General features: G+C 43.1%; 3 protein-coding genes and 1 non-coding gene across 8 annotated transcripts in view; 1 reads left to right on the top strand and 3 right to left on the bottom strand.

Moving 5' to 3' along the window:
- Positions 1-67: 67 nt before the first annotated feature.
- LOC110974829 (ubiquitin-conjugating enzyme E2 variant 2-like) lies at positions 68-6,338 on the bottom strand. The gene is made up of 4 exons (XM_022226729.2): positions 6,170-6,338; positions 5,274-5,428; positions 4,762-4,887; positions 68-4,370 (listed from the first exon to the last, which is right to left on the bottom strand). The coding sequence occupies exons 1-4, from the start codon at positions 6,174-6,176 to the stop codon at positions 4,239-4,241; spliced, it is 420 nt and encodes a 139-aa protein (XP_022082421.1). The 5' UTR covers positions 6,177-6,338; the 3' UTR covers positions 68-4,238.
- A 960-nt stretch (positions 6,339-7,298) lies between these two features.
- Positions 7,299-22,301, bottom strand: part of LOC110974831 (uncharacterized) — a 66,393-nt gene continuing 51,390 nt past the window's right edge. For all 5 annotated transcript variants that reach the window (XM_087137582.1, XM_087137583.1, XM_087137580.1 and 2 more), the window contains 10 exons: positions 13,049-13,121; positions 12,488-12,542; positions 12,102-12,164; positions 11,739-11,834; positions 10,796-10,960; positions 9,815-9,923; positions 9,389-9,465; positions 8,689-8,732; positions 8,088-8,126; positions 7,299-7,738 (listed from right to left, as the gene is read on the bottom strand). The gene's annotated coding sequence lies outside the window, so the exon portion shown is untranslated. The remainder of the gene's footprint in view (positions 7,739-8,087; positions 8,127-8,688; positions 8,733-9,388; positions 9,466-9,814; positions 9,924-10,795; positions 10,961-11,738; positions 11,835-12,101; positions 12,165-12,487; positions 12,543-13,048; positions 13,122-22,301) is intronic.
- On the bottom strand, positions 8,516-8,583 carry LOC147798722 (small nucleolar RNA SNORD31). Its single transcript, XR_015425766.1, has one exon. It is a non-coding gene; the product is annotated as a small nucleolar RNA SNORD31 (small nucleolar RNA).
- The window catches only part of LOC110974773 (protein APCDD1-like), a 42,484-nt gene continuing 35,220 nt past the window's right edge, over positions 15,038-22,301 (top strand). The window contains exons 1-2 of the mRNA XM_022226639.2: positions 15,038-16,190; positions 21,691-21,850. Of these exons, the coding sequence (XP_022082331.2) occupies positions 16,142-16,190; positions 21,691-21,850 (209 nt within the window). The 5' untranslated portion in view covers positions 15,038-16,141. The remainder of the gene's footprint in view (positions 16,191-21,690; positions 21,851-22,301) is intronic.

Here is a 22,301-nt window from a genome sequence, read left to right as displayed (position 1 = left end):
AAACATGTAAAATAACACTGCGGGAATGCTGAAGCGACTGCACAGTGGGACACCATCAACGATAAAATCCGTTAGCTGCCATGCACGTGGTTTAATTGCAATTTTCCCATTCTGAAGTGCTTAATTACACTGCTATTAGTCCATAAACTGCAGACGTTGGAACTGGACAGTCTCATTGCATTACGACAACATACATGTAATAATACATCCTGTGATGAAAATGTCCATGTTTAGTCCTCCGCAACACAATTCTCTCACGCTACTGCTATCCCAATTTCGTCCAAGAAAGTAATTTCAATGCACTCAAGTTGAAGTACCCATGTCTGAAAAATATAGTGTAATACTGCAACTCTCACCAATCGAACTAAACAAATCTCTACATATTTTCTCTTCTAAACACAAACAGAAATGGTTCAATAATTTTTCATTTTTATAAATTAAAACGTCTCATTTTGGCACCAGTACACAGTTCAAGCTAGAAAATAACGACAAAAACGTAAACTTTTGTAAAATGTCCCTTCTCTACCATATTCTAAGTTCACATCCTATTTAAAGTGCAGACCTTTACATCTGCACGCCTTATTCCAAAACGGCATCAGATCTGTCAGAATCTTTTTGATGTCCTGCACTGGCATCCGTAGTATTGGAATCCTATGAGCCTAACAAAGTCACAATCATGGCATCTGCTAAGCTTTCAGAGTGTCCTTAATGGTAAGGAAACCAATGCTGGCCATTGAAAAGATTTGAAATCACTGACACCATCTTGGAAAAGAAAAACAACTGAGGTGAAACCAAATTTGAAAATAGGGGCTTCCAGTCTACAAGTTTTGCGGGTCTACAAGTGCACAGCAATCCACTGACACAGTTTCTCCTGAAGAGTTACCCCCTGCGAAGTCAGATTTACTCTTATAAAGATAGCACTGCACGTTAGCAAACAGTAGAGCAAGCTGGTCAAGAGATGGTGATGTTTCCAAGCGTAAAGTGGCTCAACAATGACCCCAAAACACCGCTCCCTTTCAAGCAGGCCGAATAGACACTGCCATTAAGCCTCTTCCATGCATATAATTATCACTTGTACTTTAAACTAGGAGCGAAGTTCAGAATGAATGTTTGACACATTGCAAGTACTTTGGGGAGAATTTTTAATGTAGATAAGCGAGCTGTATAGGATACTTGTTGTAAATGCATTTTTAAGTGTTGTGGTGGAGACTATCAGAAGACCAGTCACAGGACCAGACACAAGATCCATCACAAGACCAGTCCCAAGATCAATCACAAGACCAGTCACAAGACCAGTCACAAGACCAGTCACAAGATCAATCACAGGACCAGTCACAGGACCAGACACAAGATCAATCACAAGACCAGTCACAAAAGCAGTCACAAGACCAGTCACAACAAGATTAGTCACAAGTAACAAGGTCAACAGTGACAGAGGAATGCTTTTGTCGCAGTTCAACTGAATAGCTTGTGACTTGAATTCAGACTGGAGGTCTTGTGCTGCTCCTGTGTTGGTCTTGTGTTGGTCTTGTGTTGGTCTTGTGTTGGTCCTGTATTGGCCCTGTGTTGGTCTTGTGTTGGTCTTGTGATGTTCTTAAGAGGTTTCAACTACAACACTGACTGTTTTCTTTGCAGCATAATTTTCTACAGTACAATTAATTAAGGATCTATGAGTCCTTCACAAACATCAATGAATTTTGTGTTCATGGTAATGTACATGCACTTTTTTGGCATGCTTATAGATGAAAATTTGAGGAAGCTTAATAAACTAAATATGACTGGGTAGGCTGACGCTTTAATGCATTAATGGCATGGAGCGCTACCAGTGTCGAATGGCTGATTTACAAGGTAAAAAGTAAGAGCCATGTCTCTCATTAAGCTCTGATTCCAATGCTGCCTACACAACTTATGATCGTGGATTAACAGAATTTATTAAGCCTCACTGGAGGAAATTCTCCAACTGCCCCCGTGCCCAACTTGGAGACAGCCTAAATCTTCTGAATATCCTCGACGATTCATGTTATTATCCTGAGGCAGGGCTGAGAATGATATCCTGGTGCATTGTGGATGATTTCAAGTATAGTTTGGACCTACATTTGCCCACGGCTGAGCGTGAACAATTTCCACTAAGGCCAAAAAAAGTCTTTGGCTTCTGGCCAATAGCTGGCTCCAAAAGTACCGAGGGGATGTGGCTTTTTGTGGTTTTGTACCCTCACTTTTTTTTCTGGAAATGATGTACAAAAACACATGACGTCCATCGCGGCTGCATGCGCACGTAACTCCGGCCGCTACCCACACTAAAATAAATTGGCCCCACACATTTACTGGTTAAAAGCATTTTCAGCTTGTACATGCACACAGGACATAAGACCACCTTCTTTGTCTGGTTCCCAGATGTAAATGTATAATACAGAAATGGCGTTATCCAAAAAAAAAGGACCCAACTGAGGGGCTGTCCATAATTGACATAACTTTTACAAAAAGTAGACTTTTCACTACCCTCCCCCTCCAAACTGTACATCAGCGGGCAAAAAATAATGCTGGATGGAGAGCTCCACTGGTCAAATCCCCTATTGTTGAGGCACAGTGATAAACATGTAAGTATTGTGGTAAAAGAAAAGTAAAAGTCAACGCTTTAAAAGCAGTGAATAATGATGCCAGTAGAGGATTGAACAGAACTTGCATACGTGGTGTAAAGGAAGCGGCGCTAGCTAGCTAGCAACACCTGTGAAATCTGAAAGTGTCTGCCGATATGCATATTGACGGATCACCACTTTTGTTATTGAGAAAAAGCATACGTGAGGTTTTAACCCCTCCCCCCGGAGGCTTGTACACTCGTGAAAATGATGAAAATAACGGACGGCCCCTAAATGTATGGGGAACTACCTGTACAGTGACTCGCTCCTGTACTGTTCGTATTTCTCAACCGTACCTCCATCAAAAACACGTTAAAATGACGCAGTAGCAGGATTCCAGTCGATCAGCCAAGTTTGGCAGCTTTTGGACATTGTATAACCCTACCAGTCCTCAATCCTTCACCTGTTGCAGGATTGAGGACTGTTAGAGTTAAAACCAAATAAAAAACTTCTTTATTTTGACAATGCGCCGGTCTACAGCCACGCGCGCGCTGACCAGAAACCAGAGACTTTCTTTGGCCTCATGCAAGGATTTTGGAGGATTTGTGGTTGGCTTATAAAATAAACTGAAAATTCAGCACCAAACCTATTGTAAATTCTTCAGTGACTCTATCTAGCTGACAAATCAGATTATAGTAGGTGAATGAATAACATGCTAAACCAGTAAGCATTCCTGTCCGATGTACATCACAGAAAATCCCATTAAAGTTACCTGAAGCCCCCCCCAAAAGTAAGATTAGCAAGGGAAAAATGCATCTTTACATAGCATGCAACCAGTACTTAAAACGGCTTTGTGTTAACGCATTATTAAAAAAATAAATAGACTTTTTGGCAAATTTTTAAGCATATGCTAACGTCAAAAGCATTTAGCTCAATTTCTATTGCTCAATGACTGGTTTTGACACTTCTATAAATGTCTGTCTGACAGTTCGCCAGCAGATAAGGAACAAACGTTTTAAAATGACAGTGAAATAAGGTATTTTGAAAGAAACCTCTTCCAACAAATTTACACTCCACATTCTGCAAAGCAACGAAGCAAAGTGCAGCTTCACTGTTCACCTTGGTCTCAGACCTTCCTCACAGTCTGAATTTGGTTGGTGAGTCCAAGTTCCACGTAATGAGTTACCAGGTGCAGAAAACCCTGCTCAAGAACAACTGACCAACAGTAGGACAAATTTTACTTCCAGTAATGTAGAGCACAATACAGTAGCATTCTCAACTTTCTGTGAGAATTCTGAATGTACAGTCAACATACCTTTGGCACGCAAATGGCAAACATTTCCACAGAGTCTGCTAACCTTCTATATTGTATGTTATGCCTTCTTCGAGTGCACTTGCAAAACAGGGAAACAAGTGTTTAAAAACTGACCTCAAGAGTAAGATAAACATTTTTGAAGATAGAGCCGAAAACGAGAAAGGTGCCTACACATTTCTTTCGTGGTTATTCCCCCCAAAAGCAGAATCACAACAATAGGGTCATGCTTAGTCGTATTCCCTAAACAGGGAAAGGGTCACTTTAAAACTTACATGCTGCTGTGAAAGTGGCGGGAAGGAAGGAACAGCGAGGATTGGGGGAGGGGGGGTCAGACAGAGGAGCAAGGATCAGAAGGTAGAGCCCTCCGGAGGCTGGCGTAGTTTAGCGTTGCGTTTCATTAAGTTAAGGAGCTCGTTGAGAATATCCTTGATGGTGTATTTGGTGTTCCAATGTTGCAGTAAGGGAAATGTTCTCTCAAGCTGTAAGGAATCGGGGAAAAAAAGGCATACTAAAATGCTGAGTTATTGACTCCACACCTGCACTCACGAGGGCGCTATAAGGGTGACTGAAGGATACTTCATTATAGTCTTGTTGCAAAGATAACGAGGTGATGAGTAACACTTCAGTTTGAGAACCAATGAAGGTCTAGGTGAATCTGGCACCCTGACTGCCCAAAATGCGACTCCGGAGCTCTTGAGCTCACAAAGTCCTAAAATATGAAGGCTGCTCCAAGAAGATTCCCCAAACAAAAATGACTGGGATGTATGGGCTTTGAAGTGCTGACATTGACAACAACGAGTGTGAGTTTTCTTGAGAACAGTCAGATATCAAGTTGGGCGCCAACAACAAAGTGTTGACGAGAAGCCTTACCGTGCCGTCCCGATCGTTGACGTGGGGCAGATTGATCCTTGTGACAAAGCGGATTGTGGGTGGCTTGTTGGGATACTGGCTGTCACACTTCAGCTTGAGCATGTAGATGCGTTCTCGGAAATGAGTCTGAGGGAAGAGTTGGGATCACAGCAAGTCTGAATATCAACGGGCATTGTGGGCTAAACTAATCAGTCGCAGTGCTTCAGATCTAGGTATGGTCATGTACTAAATATAAGACAAATTTGACACAAATCTTGAAATATATACCACTGTTTCCAGTGTACAACCCTCACCAATCTTTTTCTGTACTTTTTAACCTCCTGGATCCTTCCAAATCTATCAAGAAGTTTAGATTTCGTAGGATTGTGGAAAGTCTAGCTCCCCCCCTACTTTTCTGCCCGATGTTCATGAGCCAAGATCTCAGTTGAGAATCACTAAGAGTGTGTGATTGGTTTCCGCGGAGAAACCTTAGGGAGGCTGGGCTAGGATCGATGATGGAAGACGGAGACTACCTCTGCTGGACCAACGATGGTTCCGTTCCAATACGTGAACGTGTTGTCGTTGTCACTCTCTAGGCCCCAGCTGACATTGGGCTGCCCGCCCTTCTGCCCCTCCTCCAGCTCTTCCAAGAGTTTGAAGTTGCGGGGAACGACGACTGGAGCTGAGGCTAACAAAGAGATGCAGGGATCATGAACACGCAATTAACTTTGGGCGTGCTTGTTTACACTTGAAATTAAGCACTTAGAGAAAGTACAACAGCTGGGCCTAGGTGTGATCGGTTGATCCTGTATGGCATATCTCCGACTTAAATTCCCTTTTTTGAAACAATGTTACACATCTGGGAATTTGAAGGAAAATCTAATAGGCCTTTTGTGTTTTAAATAGCTCCTCAGTGTCAAAAGTCAACAAAATTAAAACTTCACATTCTCAGACTTAGGCCTAATGCATAACATGAATGAGTAACCTTCTTAGTCATGTCAGTAAACTTTTCTCCAAATAACTTAAATTCTTATGTTGAAACTTCAAAAATAGCAGGAAAGAGTTCCATGCAGAAAACACCATTTTTCCCTTGAAGCCTATGTCCTAAGTAAAAGATGAAATTTAGCTGAGAAAATCCCTAAGCATTTATTCAGGATTTAACACTAACTGACTTAGGGCCTACACTAATTTAGGTTTTTTCAGACAAGGTCTGTGCACAGGGGCATCAAGTGTTGTCCAAAAATCACGTATATGGAACTCTTTCCAAGTGGGAAAATTGTGTTCAATACAGGAGACAACAGGCACGACATACAAAATCAAATGTCATAACCATATCGTTTTGGCTTAGCCTATTCCTAATAAGTAATATTCGATTCCACATGGTCACGATGGTGGGGCATATCGATAAATAAGGTAGGTCTATACTTACACATCATGATTAGAACCTGCTTGTACGTGTTTCGTATCAAAGCAGTCCCAAAATATTGCCAAATGAAGTGGCAGGATATTAAGATTTTTTCAGCCTTCAATATGCCATGCGCAAAACCACAAACACAGCCCCGATAAACGTAACTGACAGACTTGGCTTCATAAAAATCAATTGCGCCCTCATTTGTTCATATGCACCTGGCCGAATTGAGGGCGCTTTAAAAGTGTCAGTCAAAGACTACTATAAATATCTTCAAAAGACATCAGTTAATGAATGAAGATTTGAAAAGAAAAAAGGAACCAGCTTATGGGCTTTAAATTGATGTGCGTCTCGAACGCCTGAGAAACTCGTTTTTTCCCCTTGATTTTTTGAAGTTCAGGTATTTATCACTGTTGGCTATGGCAGTTTATTTACTTGCTTGCAACCTTTATGGTTACACTTGATTTAACCAAAGGCCCTCTACAAGAAGCTTCTATACGTTCTTTGCTCTCGGTTATCACATCACCGTCCGAAACGGGCCGCTGGGAAATGCTGATGGCTTTGCACTGTGATTGGCGACACAAAATCACCGATCACGTATCTTTGGGCGACACATTTCAAATCATTAATCTATTTTGGATGAGCAAATGAAGTGCAGTGACAACATTTTCAGAAATGGTAGGACAAAAATATCGAATTGATAACCGCCGCTTGTGTAACGCACTGAGCAAACTCGCGCTTGTGGCGGCAATTTACCCACAATGCTCGTCACGTTTTTAGCTGTGAACCCGCTTGACGCACTTCCTTCACTAAAATCTGTACATGGCCATCAGCCGAGCGAACGAGACCATCGAATGAGTTGTCCGGACAAAGGCCTCTCCACCGGGCAACATCTTGGTGGCGCACCGCATTGTGAATCGCCCATAATTGATGCCCCTTATTACGTCAACTCAATCCAAACGAATAGTCATTATCCAACGGAATTTTGTTCATAATTTTTTAGAGGGGGCTACATGTTTGGTACAACATTGCAAAACTTAAAATATTTACAAGTGCTTCAGTGACATCTCTTTGGCGCTCCAAATTCTTTAACATAAACCGGTGATACAATAAATTAACAAAACAATGAAGGCAAACGACACGAAGACTGTTCCTTCTTGAGCTACAACAGTATACATTTAATTTAAGCAGCAGTCATCATAACTCAAGTGTGCAAATGTTACAGATAACAGCATGAATCAATCAGAGATCAGATATTCAAGCGTCTCTGCAAGCGTGAGGGAAGCACGGGAAAAAGTTTGACGATTACTCGAGACTAGACTAACAAGATAAGTCTTGATTAATACAAGTGTCTTCTCTCTAGGACCGTTCTATCAAAATCATTCCATAGCGATGGATTACCGACGGAAGTTTCAATGCAAAGAATCGCAACTCAAACTCTTCTTCAATTCCCATTAAATGTGTTGTTTCTATGGGCAGCGTGTCTCGCGGGGAAGTGATTCTGAATGTTAAACTGTCTCTTTGTGAACTTTCCTCCTGTGCCCACCGCATTTCAGACAATTCTTAAATTCAGTTGCGACTTCCAAACACCTGCATCATGAAAGGAGACAAAAACGATACAAGCAGTCCTGTAATTACAAGTAACCAACAAGGCAATATTCACAATATGCCGCTGGGAACCAGTTTTTCCTCAACTAGCTTGGAACTCAGTACAGAATACCAATCAGTCACAGCATTCCGACTGGCAAAGTACGTGATGTCATCACAACTTCCCTGTCCCAAAAATCTGTCTAGTCACGGTGGACATCGTTTATTTTCCGCTCATACGGGGTTTGCGTCGATTCAAGCAACCTCGTGTCCGAGGTGTGGACTGAGGATTGCTCCCTGCATTCAGCAACCACAGTTTAATCCCACTGATGTGGGGAACATTAAAACTTACCATCGTGTACGAGGACTGACAATTCTTGAGATCAGGCTCCTGCGGAACACAAGACAACACAGGATTGCAGTTAGCGACTCCTCACGGTGCTCAAGGACCGCTAAACTGCCGTACGAGGAAAACGGCGCCCTTACTGTTTTTGTTACACAAATCTCTGGCTGGCTTGTCTGTATACATTGGTTTATATTCTGGCAAATGGGCTTTGCTCACCTGCCAATGGCTGCTTACGCATTCAGGTTGTACATTTGACTTTAGATCAGCCTTTTCAACAAATTCCTGGGGTTGGGCAATATTTGGAAGTAAAACCACAATCCTCGTCGGTTTATTTTCACCAACGCAAGCAACGGAACAAGTTTGCAAGATGTCATATTTTGTCGTGGCCAACAGAGAGCACTTCCAACCACTTTCATAAGCCAGGGTGGAGTCGGCACAACTCAGAATAACCAATCACTCACAGATCTCAGACTGGGGCGGTAAGTTCCTCATCACAGTCGTGTCTTTCCACCCAAACAGTCCCAACCCTCATAATTCCGTGGGCATTAAGCCACAAACCGGCACAAAATGTGACACTGACAAGAAACGCTTTCTCTCTTCGACTTACCGTCTTGAACAAAGATGCCAGTCAACTATTGTCTGCAGCGCGTCCTGGAAGCGAACAATAAAATGGGGAGTTGACTTCAATTAAATAAAAGATGCAGCAAAACTAAAAAAAACTTTTGAGTTTTAACCCTGGAATGAGTTCCTAAAATAGATCTGCCCATAACACAGTTTTTCTTGTATAGTCTCACACAGTTCTGAACACAAGTTATAATGGACAATAAATAATACCCACAATGCTTGGCTTGAATGCTCTACATGTGGCCGTATATAAGGGCTAAAGGGCAGTCACATCAGATCAAGTCTTCATCAGGGTGTTCAGAACAGGTCTGTAAAAAGTTGTCATCATTTGTCTGCCTCTCCGCCCAAGTTCAACGTCTTGTTTGGCGCAAAAGGTAAACCCACTTTCACCCCCTGCCAAAATCTCACATGCATGCTTCAGCCTCAGTCCTTGCTTTGTGTAAATTTTCCGTGGTCAGCCAAGACTTCGAGACGGAGCAACGTTGAAGAGTGCATCAGAAGACACAAGTGGGTATTCATTTTGCCTGTCAATTTCTAGGAGTTCAAGGTAAACTGTGCCATACTATGTGGCAGATACTGAGAGTTGACATAATAAACTTTATCGAATGGAGAGTGACTGAAGCACCATGGAACCAAAAAATCCATTCGAGAAATACCGATGGTAGATACAGATGGTAACATACCGGCAGATTTAGAAGGGCTTTCCGGGGTGTTTAAGGTGACGCTTGCATCCTGCTACCTTGAAGCATCTGCATCTTAACTGGGGAACGAGAAAAGAAAGAAAATTAACGAGAGACGAAAACCAGAGGCGGGTGATATCGTTCCCTGTTACAATATATCAAAGTTGGTAGGAAGACAAATGCGATTGGCTCGAGGCAAATACAGAGTTGAAAAATACCTGAATTTGAAGAGTTTACGGTAGAATTGGCGTACACTTGTTCTCCCCTTTCAAACTGAGGTTTTTTAGCCGGAGCTCAGAAGCTTTGATGGGAATCTAATCACGTCAGATCATACGAACGAGACTGTCACGTTCATCCTTGCTCCAAGAAGCATGAAAGAATTCGTTCAAAACCCTGGCAAGATATTCTAATAGTGACCTTCAAGTATACCTGGACACCTGCATGAGCAGAGATGTTCAGCTGAATCTAAAGACAGGAAAAAACAACTCGTGCTGTCCCTCCGTGAATCTTTGCAATTTTTCTGGAAAAATGACTGTTCCTGAAAAAAAAAAGAGAAAAATAGAAATTTAATCTCCAATTTTTTTAAAACTTGTAGACGATTACTTTCCAACAATCCCAACGATCAAGAAAAAATTCATCAGCATGATCTAAAATGCTCATTCAAGCAAAAAAAAAGGTGGCCTCCAATCTCTCTTGCACGTGTCTATCACCACCACTGGGTTATCAGCACCAAGGCAAATGTAGTTCAAACTTGCTGCCTCAAATCTCTGGTGTCGGTATTTTGTCTGTACCTCAGAACTTGTTCTCAATAATGGAAATATATACATGTTCATGTATCGTTTTTCTTTCCCACAGAATATGACTGCCCAGCATTTATGTCTATGTACGTTCCTGTGCGACTCAAAGTCAGTAACTGGTCGGGTACAAAACGGACCACTTATACGAGCACGTCCTCCTGTCATGGGCAATCCCAACGACTATCTAGGATTCTCTGTACGGCCCTTAATTGAGAGCTACTTCTTGTTCCAGGAACGACATGACAACCTTGATATTGTGAAACGGCCTCAGATTAGAGATCATCCACAGCACGTGGTCAGATATATGCTTGTCAAATTTTGTTCATCACAGGCCAGATCACAATCACGAGTACAGCGTGGACAAATACAGTGAAAACAGGGCTGAAATCGAGTCCATCTCGAGTCCAGTCGCAAGCCCACACTGGAGGGACACTGGCAAAGGAATGCTCCCGTAAAGGTCCGTTTGGCAAAGACTTAGCCTTGATTAAAGACTAGATGATGTGCCGTGGACTTGGTGACTTGTGATGGACTTAACTCCAGCCCAACCAGATGCTGCCTCTTCAATCTTCTAAGACTTGCGACACAAGATGCCGGTCCTTTTCATCTATTTTACCTGAACTGCATCGGCCAAGCAGCTTTGGATGCCACGTCAGTGGTGAAATCCCCCCTCCCCCGTGGTCTCTGGCAAGCATGTAAACGATGAAAGCTGTGAACAAGCCTTCTGCTGCTGGTTGAAATCAGAAAGAATATGCACCCCCATGCCTTACATCTTGTGTCTCTGCAGAAAAAAATCAACCAAATTTACAGTGAGTGCAAATCACTGAGGAGATGTACATGACTGAATAGAGGCCTTGCGTGGTAGCCATCTTGCAGGGCAGTTCTTTGGTTCCACAGGGAAACCTCCTTTGTGCATACCCTGTGGAACGAAAGCACTGCCCTGCAAGATGGCAGCCATGAAAACCATCCACAGGCCCTCTGTAATGACGTCACACTTTGCAAGTGCGCTCTCCTAATGGGAGCCGGAAAGCAAACCTTGAATCGAGCTCCATCAAAAAGTGATTATGTAAACAAAAATGCCTCGTCATCAAACAAACCCCAAATGGTACCACTCAGATGAAGGTTAGCTGTTCTGGATATCCTCACAGTCCACTTGGGACATCGGAATTTGGATAGGAGACAATAATCATCACCGTGGTACGCATGAATTTCCCCCCACAGCCTAACGTCAGTTTCGGAACATTACTTAGGGGCCATCCATTTCTTCATCATTTTCTGGACGGTTCAAACCCTGGTCTGGGGGAGTGTGGGAGGGGATGGGCACTTTTCAAAAATACATTTAATTGACTCGCGAATGAGATTAATTAGAAAATAACATTGACAACAATGGACATTATCAGCACAGAGATCATCAGTTTTCCTTTTTCAGTTTGTCTTCACTTTGAGGGTAAGGGGTCCAGAGAAAGAGCATTGGAGAGAAATTGATTTAAAAAAACCAGCCCCCATGCAGGGAATGCACAACTGCTAGAGACGAATGGTGTATGGCAAAAAGAACTCACCAATTCTGAATTCAGTGGGTAGATATGTAGATCTTTGGTGCAGGTTCACTTTCTCCCAATTCATGCAGGTAAAAATAACGGACAAAGTCCGGAGGTCTGACGAGCGAAAAAAAGAAAAGAAAAAGCACACTAAACATACTTGTTTTCGGTTTGCTGGCTATGTACACATCACTGTCGCCTACTCCTGCCGCTCTCCGAGAAGTTTCAGAGGTTAAAAGTGTCCATCAGATATTTTAACCAGGATAAACAGAATGCCTTTTGGTTACACTGCTCTACGAGCTCAAAGCGGCGAGCATGGTATCATCACTTGGACACAGGCTGACAGCAGAATTTGAAAAATCGGCTCTTGTTAAGTATACTCACACCGTGGTTTCATTCGGCTGCGCACTGTGCCAGACAAGCAGTCAATGAGGAACCTCGCACTTCCTGAAGCCAAAGAAAAGGAAGGGAAGACTCAGCGACTGAAACAACTTTTTCAACGATCAATTACGCAACATCAAGATTGTCATGATAATGCAGGGCTTTGTGTCCGTCAGATAGCACTAACCAGAATAAAAAGCGAACTTTGCTCTGCGGTTTCAGGGCTCGGAAAGCTCAAAGCGGCGAGCATGAAATCATCATCAGACACATTTTGGCCCTCAAAACAACCTGTGAACACGCGAAACGCAAAATTCCGAGATCAGGGTTTAAATATAATCTTCATCTCGGTATTCTGCGCCAAATGAAGTTATCGAAATGAAAATGTTTACCTCATGTTGGATGGAGTGACGGTCTCTCGCCATCAGAGAGGCACTAGTGAAGATGCTGCAGGAAAAAATTGCAAGTCACAGGTCAAGAGGTAACAAATCTTGTGAAATTCAATACATTACGAATTCGGGAACATTTCAATAATACTCATATCTTTTATGTGAAACTGAACTTCAGAGCACTTCCCAAAGATAGGGAAATCACAACGAATAGAACCTTGTCCACTGTTGGTAACAAAATTCCGTTTAGCGTTGGCAAAGAAAGCATATCTATCTTCAAGCAAATTTTATAGTCGCATGAAAGCAAGCCATCCTTTACAAATATCTCTGACTGCAAGGAATTCTTTTACTTGTCAGTAGGAACTGTGATGTACTCAGATATATAAATATAGGGAACAAAGATTCTTCACCGTTGACTCAACTCAAAGAGAGCTGTGGTTTATTGTCGTCATAGTAACATCACAAGCTCCAATTCCAAATCATGGAGGAAAAAAACAAACAAAATGAGGCGATAGGCAAGGCGTGGCAGGGTCGGACAAATTCCTCCCTTGTTCAGCTACTTACTACCCAGGCTGATCCATTGCTGATCCACCCCGTTTCTCCATACTCCACCGAACCTCAGGCAAACTCTGCTAGTCTGTTGAACAAACAAACAGCACTGTCTGAAGAGCCAGAAAAGGAGAAGTGGGGAAGGTCGAGGGGATGTTACAAACCATTTGACATGTTCGGCAATTGGGATCGGCAGGGTTCAATGATATGGCTGGATGAACTGGGCTGGGCTTCCAACAAGAGGGACATTCCGTAAAATAGGGACCCACAAGTCTAACATTTCTGTGTCTCTGTTACACCTTACCTGTGTAACTTGATACGGAAATATCATGGAAGTGGACTTCAAACTACTTTCATTTGTTTGGCAGGTAATGAACATTATTTAAGGAAAGAGGAGCAAACTTTGCCCCTTTTTCCTTCCCACAACGCCTTTCTACCATTGTGCCCAATCACCCATGCAGTATTTGCAATAAGGCTTAGCCTATGCCTTATTTTTTATGGGCAAAATAGGCTCGTTTTCTGCAGGGTTTGTTATGTTCGTGGGAGCGAGGTGGATGTTGGACCCCGCAGGCGTATCCCCTTTTAAGGAGACATTTTCTGTTTTAGGGGACTGGTTTTGTCCCAAAATAAGGGACTTCTCCGAACACAAGGACAGTCCTCGAGTAGTCAGGTAGAGACGTGCGCCTCTAGGCATGCTACTTGCTAGGCTGAGTATTGCAGCGAGCTATGTCACCTACATCATGCCATGCGCATGAAAATTTTAAATGTGATTTTAAAAAAAAAGGCTGGCAAAGTCAGGACTAAATTCCCATATCATGCTTTCTAGTATTGTTCGACTTCGTGTGCAAGGCAAAATACTTCTGAAACAGCGGGATTTCTGCAAAACACTGACAAAATTCCAGAACGATCCCCAAAACCAACCTACTCCACCGCCGACCCACGTGCAAAAGACAGAAACGAGGCTTGCGCAGCAACTTAACTCTGCGCATGTGCGCTCCATCGAGGATTTGGGGTCAAGGTTCGCACGACGTGGCTCATGAAAAGCGCCCTCATTTTGTGAACCCAGGTAACAAACAGAGGTTCATTCTCGACTTCATTCCGCACTGTATGCTCGAGTCCTCAAGCGAAAAGATTAAGTGCGGTTTGCAGAAATAAGTCACAATTAAAGTCTCACATTCTTTTCCTACGCATTGTCAGTAATTTGGCGGCGGTCTTTGTGGATCGGCCCTTCAAAAACTTCGAGTTAAGTGGATGTAGTGGTGTAGGCATTTCAAGTTATGGAACCTAGGTTGTATAGAAGAAGCCTATTCTTTTGGCGGGAATGAAGAATGTCTTCGAGATAAGTGGAGTTTCGAGTTAACCGACTTTGAGTTATTGAGAGTTTAGTGAATTGTCAATATATTCCACAAGACTTAGATCAACAGCCATTGTAATGGAGTAAAATTAATATATCAATTATGAAATTGATATATTTTATTATTAGGCCTATGATTATTTTGTTATTATTGTGACAAAAATGTTTCTTGAGAAATATTGTAGTAATGGCTGTGTAAACTACACCAGGCTAGCGCGATGCAACGGATAAGAAATTTTACGATGGAAAATGAATATTAAAACCTAGTTGTGCTGAAAAGTTATCAAGAAATGAATATATTTCCTAATCTGGACATCCAGCATGGTTACGTTCCTGCTACCACTATTGACGGCAACATAGAACCAGACAGTGCATCCATCCATTATTTTACGTGACTTCAGGTTTCGTTCAACCACAATCTTGCCCAGAACCCTGGCACACATATCACACTTGTCACTGCCGAAGCTAAAATTCGTGCATGCGCACAAGCCGAAGTCTACCGAAGCGTGTTTGTTAACTGTTAACACGCACGCAACGTCTGGGCCCCTCCACCGGCGCGCACACGTCACGTACAAGCAGCCAAGCATGGCTGATTCGCCGCCGGAGCAGCTTGGATTCAGGGCTGTGTGGGCAGAGGGGAAAAAGGGACGTGAAGGCGGACTACCAATCAATTTAGACATGGGTCCAGTTTACGCCGTGCAAATTGAATATCGGGAAGCAGGCGATGCTGGAAGACGACACGTGAGTGCAGCGCGTTGAAAATAAGTTACAGCACTGGAGTGAAGGCCGTGGTTTACCTGGTGGCAAGCATTGACAGTCTGTGTGTCCGTCTGATGCTCTTCGTGTAACCCACTGTGTGCCACATTTTCTGGTCCTTACTTACTGTTTTAATCCGATGGTAATAAAACTGGCTCTTGTATCGATGCCAGAAACAATTAAGCTCGGGGTATACAACCGCTGATGGGCCGCTGCATATTTGAGATGCTCTCTTCGGAACCTGACGACCAAATCATTTCATGAAAAGTTGATCGGCTTATCTCGGCTTTAAAAAACCAATCAGCAACTGCGACGGATTCCTGTCACCGAGTTGAGCCCTATACCGACCACAGTGCTGCAGCTTTATCTAAAGCATCGAAAGGTATATTTTGATGGTGAAGCGAACTGGTTGACAGTTGGTGCTCACGCGTGTCAATGGAAGTATCAATTACATTGTGACACTTAATAGCTTGGCTAGGCTCTGGTCGACTTCGCCTGGGACAATCCCTCTTCAGGAATTGGCGTTTGGGCAATAAGATTAAGAAACTTTTGAACAGTTCGCTTTGAATCGCTCTTTGCAAGTTTACTGCCGTCGATTCGCCGATGCAATTGTCTCTGGTACTTCGCGGTGTCCGGCGGTTCTTTATTGGATATCGTTGCCAAGCGTATGAGATTGGCGGGCAATAAAGTTTACGGAGTGGAGTTTTTTACAGTTTGAGAACCACGCGTTGTTTACGAGGGCCGCGAGTAAATAGTCGACAGCAAAATGACCGGAAAATATCTGTGAGCTGCGGGATTTACTCACTGACAAAAGGTCCCCAGGACAATCGGTGACAATAGACGGCGCCTGGAACGGGATAATACGGGCAGGAGGCCGAAAGCCTGAGAGGGAACTTACCGCTACAATCTCGGAAATAAACACTTCAATAGTCATCTTCCCAAAGAAAGTTGAACATTGATCGTTTCTAGCCGAGACCCGTACAAGGGTGCGTGGGGACATGGAGATACAAAGTTTGGGAACCGTGGTCACCACTGTCGCTTTTCTTGGTAAGTTCTTTATGGGATTCATTTCTTTCGTGTGGTGGATAATGAAAATATCTCCTACTACTGGATGGTTTGTTATCAACCATGTTGGAATGAAGGTTAAAAGTGAGATTTTCAGTGACGCTAAACTTGGTGAAAACAGTTAAATTGTCTGTTTGTTTACTGAGAAATCAAAAAAGTTTGGATTTAGGACCAGAGGGAGGGTTGGGGTATTCGGGGAACGAATTAATGAGTTGAGTATCACCCTTTGGAGACTCAAAAAATGTCACGAGCCGCTGAAAGTAAGAAAAAAATGTGCTTGTCGAATGAAATGTAAATAAAATAGAGAAATCAATTTCTGACATCACACTTTTCAAGAATTTATCTCTTCATCCCAAACAAGTTTTTGTCCATTGACCGTACATTTTTTTTGTTACAACAAAGATCTGGTAAAAGACTGTAATAGGCCCCCGTAATACTCAAAAGTCCCAGCGGATATATACGCCGGGTGGGCACAGTATATTCGGCTTGCTTTGTATAAATAATGGCGCGGTCGCGTGGGAAAGGAATACACGCACAGTGTCGCAGGAACACAATATTCCGGCCCACACCCTTGGGCCTACAAGTACCGGCCGCGTGGCCGATATCGAACATTTTTTTTCCAGCCACCCCCCCCTACAATCTGCAGCCCATGTTGTGTACAGCATTATGACGCCTTTTTTCCCCTTCGTCTCTGAACCTCGCAGCACCGTTTTATCGTTCCTAGCTCTATGGTTTTATGAGCGGTCGTTTGAGCTCGCTACGGGGAAATAGGAATTTAATACTCTGTGGCCTGGCAAGTTATTGGCGTGGTTTGGGTCGTATAAGCTCAGTCCAGCAAACGGTACTCGAGATATTGAAATATCCTTGGCCGTTTGCGGCATCTACATTTCAAATTTACATTTCAATCTTGGTTTCATATCCTACTTCGGCTATGTATACACACTCGGCGTATGCCGGGGATTAATAAAAAAAAATTCCCCCGCAGCAATTCACAATCCAATCTGAGATGTATCACGTTTTCAGTTTACTGGAGACTTCATATTGCGGCAGATCATGAAATTGGAGAGCACAAACAAATTCTGTTTACTTTGAACATCTTCGACCTATGATTTGCGCTGGTCAGTAGTTCTTGTACCAACAAGCTATAATAAGCATATCACAGTTTTTTTACAAGCTCAGCGACCGTAAAATGCCGAGGCAAGTGGCCAAGTAGTTTGGATTGCAAAGCACGCAAGCCCCTCGGTCGTAGTTTTGACGTATTTACTGAAATGGCCTTGCCTCGTAAACTTTGATGGGGGGGATATTTGCGTTTAAAAGCACCTGTTTTGGACTGAAACTTAGTAAAATATCTGTAAACCATCCTGTCGTGTGCACTGTGATAGGGCTATGGTCGTGTCCACACAGGACGAAATTCCCACGCGCGCACGCTGGTCTTTGGCGCCAGAAATGAGCACTCTCGCAGCGAAATTATCACCAGGAAAAAAACTGACAAATGCATCAGGAGTCAAGATGGAGGACTCAGATACGGGATTGTACTGTCTCGCATTATTGATAAGAAGAATGACACTGACTAGGCTTCGGGCATCGTCGGCGGGCCGTCCATCAAAATTGGGTACTTCTCACTCGGTTCGAGATGAATAAGATGTTGTCAGTCATTCGCGTAGACTGACAGGATTATAGGGTCCCAGGCGTGATTTCTATTGTAGTTCGTGGGTTTCCTTTGGATGAAATTTTCACGATGCCTTGCTGCATTCCCTTAATTATTGACAAAATATTCGACTTTTGGAGAAAAAAGAGAGATTGCTCTTGGCTGGACAGTGGAGCCGACATTAATTATGAACAGCGCATGTGCGGGGCTTTTGTTGAGATGGAGTCTGGCAAACACGAAGTCTGGCAGAGATGCTTCAGAGAAAATGAAACTAAATTTCAACATTCTCATGTCAGTTCAGTATCACAATGTAAACAAGCGAATTCTAAAATTGAAACCAAATTGTGTGAAATTCCAGACATAATTTGCTTCGTTCATGAAAAGCCCATACCTCGCTGTTTATGGAAGATTTTGGAAAACTTAATACATGTATTTAGTGGCGGGTCCTTTTTCAAACAAAAAAATTCACAGAGGATCACTTTAAATATCAGTTTGGAATTCATCATCCAAACAAAAGAGTGAAGCAGGCTGTGAAACGCCCAGAATAGGATTCAGAGAGGTACCACTAGTAATCTTGCAGGCGTGACAATTGGCGGGAAAATGCACTTTCTTCCCACCGCGGGAACACATTGCGTCGCCTTCGCACCGTGCATTCGAACACAAAAGTGATCAAATTTGCCACTCACGACAACAAAACGATAGAACTGAAGGTGGCTAGTCATAATTGAATACTTCAAAGGGAGGAAACATGGACAGCTAAAAGTCTGAATTTCAAAATGGAATTTTTTTCAGGTTGTGAAAGTATATTGGATACGCGATGGCATGGGTAAACGGCTCATGAATATTCATTTTGATGCAGAAAGTACAGATGCCTCGAACCGGGATGACTGTCGCACAGAACTATCAATCGGTGGTCTTAATTACTGCCGTGAAGAAAATCTCACAGCAAAACAAATTCTAGATGCGTAGGGTGCCCGATGTAAGATTGGCATTTGTTGTAATATATAATCAGTCAGTGGACACCTCCTCTATCTTGATGAATCTATTCGGACAGTTTCTGTCAATTAAATCAAATACCACATGCCGATAACGAAATGATAAATTATATAACGAAGTAAACAATATTCATATTTGACACTATACATGTACATGTACTCAGCTTCAATCTGGTCTCCGGGATAAAAACTAGTTCATAATGACGTGTCCTAGATCACGAGCGTAGTTACGATCGACGTTCGCAGACAGTGGTCGTGTCTCGTCAAGCTGCATGTGCTGAAATATGTCGTAGGGGTATAAGACAGAATCATTAATTTGAAAGCAGCATCTTGAACACCGTCAAAAGAATCGATAGTTTTCCCAGCTCACTCAATCCTCGGCAAATAATGAGTTTTGGAGTCTAGTAATTGATAGGGCTAATCTGCGGTGAGATGACAAAGGCGGCTTATAAACCTTGCCGACAAAAACCAGATGATCGAACAGTCCAACTAATGCCTTCAGAAGCCGGCCTGTGAAATCGAACAACGGTACATAGCTCCACTTCCTCGCACGAAATATTTTGTTCAGGGAAAGGTTAAATCCTGAACTTTTTATACCGATGTATTTATTAAGAATTGTATTAATTTATTATAGCAGAATATACAGGTCTGACAAAGTTGCTCAGAAATTCAATTTCGAAAATTAACTTGAGTCGCAACAGAAATCATATCAAAATTCCATTCACTATTCCCAGGACACGACGTGAAACTTGGCCAAAATGCATGACTGGTAGTGCATCATGAGAGCAGTGAGCAATGGTCGTGCACCAAGTGGGCATGATCTGTCGTGTGTCCAGGACACCAAAATTGCCAGATGATACCAAAAATTTGTCAAGTTGAGAATAAAAAAGGTTTTGCCTGGAAAAGGTTACTCTTCAGAACCGAATTGCTTTTTCGGTTAGAAAATCTCCTCAGCACTATATTTTATGCTAACTGACTAAACAATATCACACCAGACGTCAACTCTCGTAATCAAAATTTCTTTACTTTTAGTAATTGTTTTAGAGTTCTGCCCCTCCCTTGAAAATATATTAAACAATGAGAAAAATTCATGGTTAACGTTGTTCCCTGTACCATCGATTTTTTCCTCGTGAAGCACCCGAAGTGTCTTGTTCCACACATGTTCTCCTTTATTGCGTGTGAAACCGCTAATATCAGAGGCCAGGACGGTTGGTTAGAGCAGCCCGAACGCGGGTGATGTCTTATCGAACGACTTGTGCCGGAGGCCACGCTAATTGGTCCCTGGCCTCGTGCTGGCTAAAATGGAGCACGGTTTGGCACGTTTCTCAAGTTGGCAAGGCAGATGCAAAATGCGAGTGCCGCTCGCTGTGTGTGCGTGAGTATATGGCTGGTTAGCCTTTTTGTCTTCTTTTGGTTCGGACAGTCGAGCCCTACGTCGTCGGAGAACGGCAAATACATTTCTCTTCAGGGGAAATGAAATTTTCAAATCGTGTTGTGGGCGGAACGGCAGAAGCAGATTATGTAGTACTTGTTTTCTTGACTGTGCTGCACGCAAGCAATCAGTTCAGACAGAGAATTCAAATGAATCGCTTCCCTGTAAAAATTTAATTGTAGTGCATAGTTCAGACCTTGGTTCGTTTTATAGCTACACTTTTTTTACAGTACACAAGACGGCCTTAGCATTTAGAACACTAAGCCGCAGTTCAGGTACAAATTTTACCAACCAACCTGCTCGCACAAAATGTAACTACATATACTTAAAAAGCTAATCTAGGAGTTCCAACAAGCATGTATTTTCTGCATAAAACGTCCAAATTATCGTGTAAGGTGATATAATGTTGAATTCGAAAAATTAGACAAAAACTCAAACTTATATATTCTCCAAATTGTGATTTACGGCATTCGTGTGTATAATTATTTCTCATGATCAAACACCGCCAATCCTGACCCTTTGTCGTCTTTACATCCTAAGACATTCCCTTTGGAAGCCCAAACAATTCTCTCGAGCCTCGTCCAAGGACCAACACGCACTGTCAGACACGCGCGTGCCCGCCGCGACCGTTACGAGCGACATCCCCATCAACCGACCGGGGTACCCCGCCGTGTTTTCATTCACAACAACCCGGGGACGCGTTCGTGAGAGACTGAAAAGGCTTAGCGAGGGGTAGAGTTGGCCGTCCGGACGGAAGGAATAATTGTGATATTAATGCATCAGTCTCCCCCAACTGCTCAACGAAGAGCAGAGGTGGAGAAACATGTGGGAGCTGGGACGCTTTCGGGAATGCAAACAGTCAGAGCATGTCTGATAGTAAGCGGCAATAGCGGTTTACCAGTCTTGTGCTCTGCGTGCATTCTCACCTTGTATCACAATCTCGGGCTGCACACGTATTTTACCGTTCCACACTTTTGACGTGTGAAATGCGTATCGTACTTTAAATTGAGTTGTGTTTTGAAGGGTGTTGCTGAATAAAAAGTATAAACAGGTTTGCAGAGCTTAATAGATACGTAACACGAGCAACGTGTGCCGAACATGGGGAAAATGACTTAGAAGAGATTACCAGCTGAAAAGGCAACAAGTTGTTTGAGAATTGCCATCAGCTGATTTCATCCACACTGCATAGGTTAACGAAAAAAGACAGTATTTCCCATTTAGAAACTTTTGGACAAGAGAAACACACTTGTACACGAAAGATGCAGGAAGTCATTTTGTTTGTTTGTGAGAAATGCTCATTTCCAATGCACGCACTACTCCTATGCTCAGTGAAACGCCAATTCGAACGAACACGTCTAAGCGATTTAAATCCAAGGTTTGTGCTCTGTACTATCTACATCTACACAGCTCTCTGTGGTCTAGCATCCGCCGGGAACCAGCTGGACAGCCATATCGTGAGGGCGCTGTCGGAGTCCGAGTGCGGGGCTCAACTGCGGCGTCTCCAAGGCAACGAAGGGGTATCGGCTGTTGTGCCGCCCCGCCTCAAGGGCGAGTGGGTGTCTATGAGGTAAGTACAAGTCTCCCCTGACTCTGCAATTCCGAGGTAAAGCATCACAAATCCGGAGCCAATGTGACCCATCATGGCCAGTGATTATCTCCCGGTTCCAGTACCGTGCATGAAGCACCTGACTATATTTCTGTTCATCTGTGGATGAAGTGCTAGTTCATGGCGTATTGCTGCCCCCGCTCCGGCTAATTATATACCCCCTACTGACTCTCTTGGGTGCAGAGAGGCAAGCGGGAGTAACATGGCCTGCCCAAGGACACAACGTATGCCCAGCAGCTGGATTCGAACCCATGACCCTCTGACCATGAGTCACAAACCCTATTCACTGGGCCACACCCCCATCTTCAAGACAGGCTTAACATTGAGCGAAACACTTGTGTCAGTCAACAAAATATCAAATTAAAATTATTGTTATTTTCGAAGTCATTCAGACTACGAAAACGCACGTTTT

Source organism: Acanthaster planci, linkage group LG06 (genome assembly GCF_054643075.1).
Source record: "Acanthaster planci isolate LZ-2023a linkage group LG06, COTS_SCS, whole genome shotgun sequence".
Taxonomy (NCBI): Eukaryota; Metazoa; Echinodermata; class Asteroidea; order Valvatida; family Acanthasteridae; genus Acanthaster; species Acanthaster planci.
Note: the sequence above shows the minus strand (reverse complement) of the source record. Positions and strands in the feature narration are given on the sequence as shown.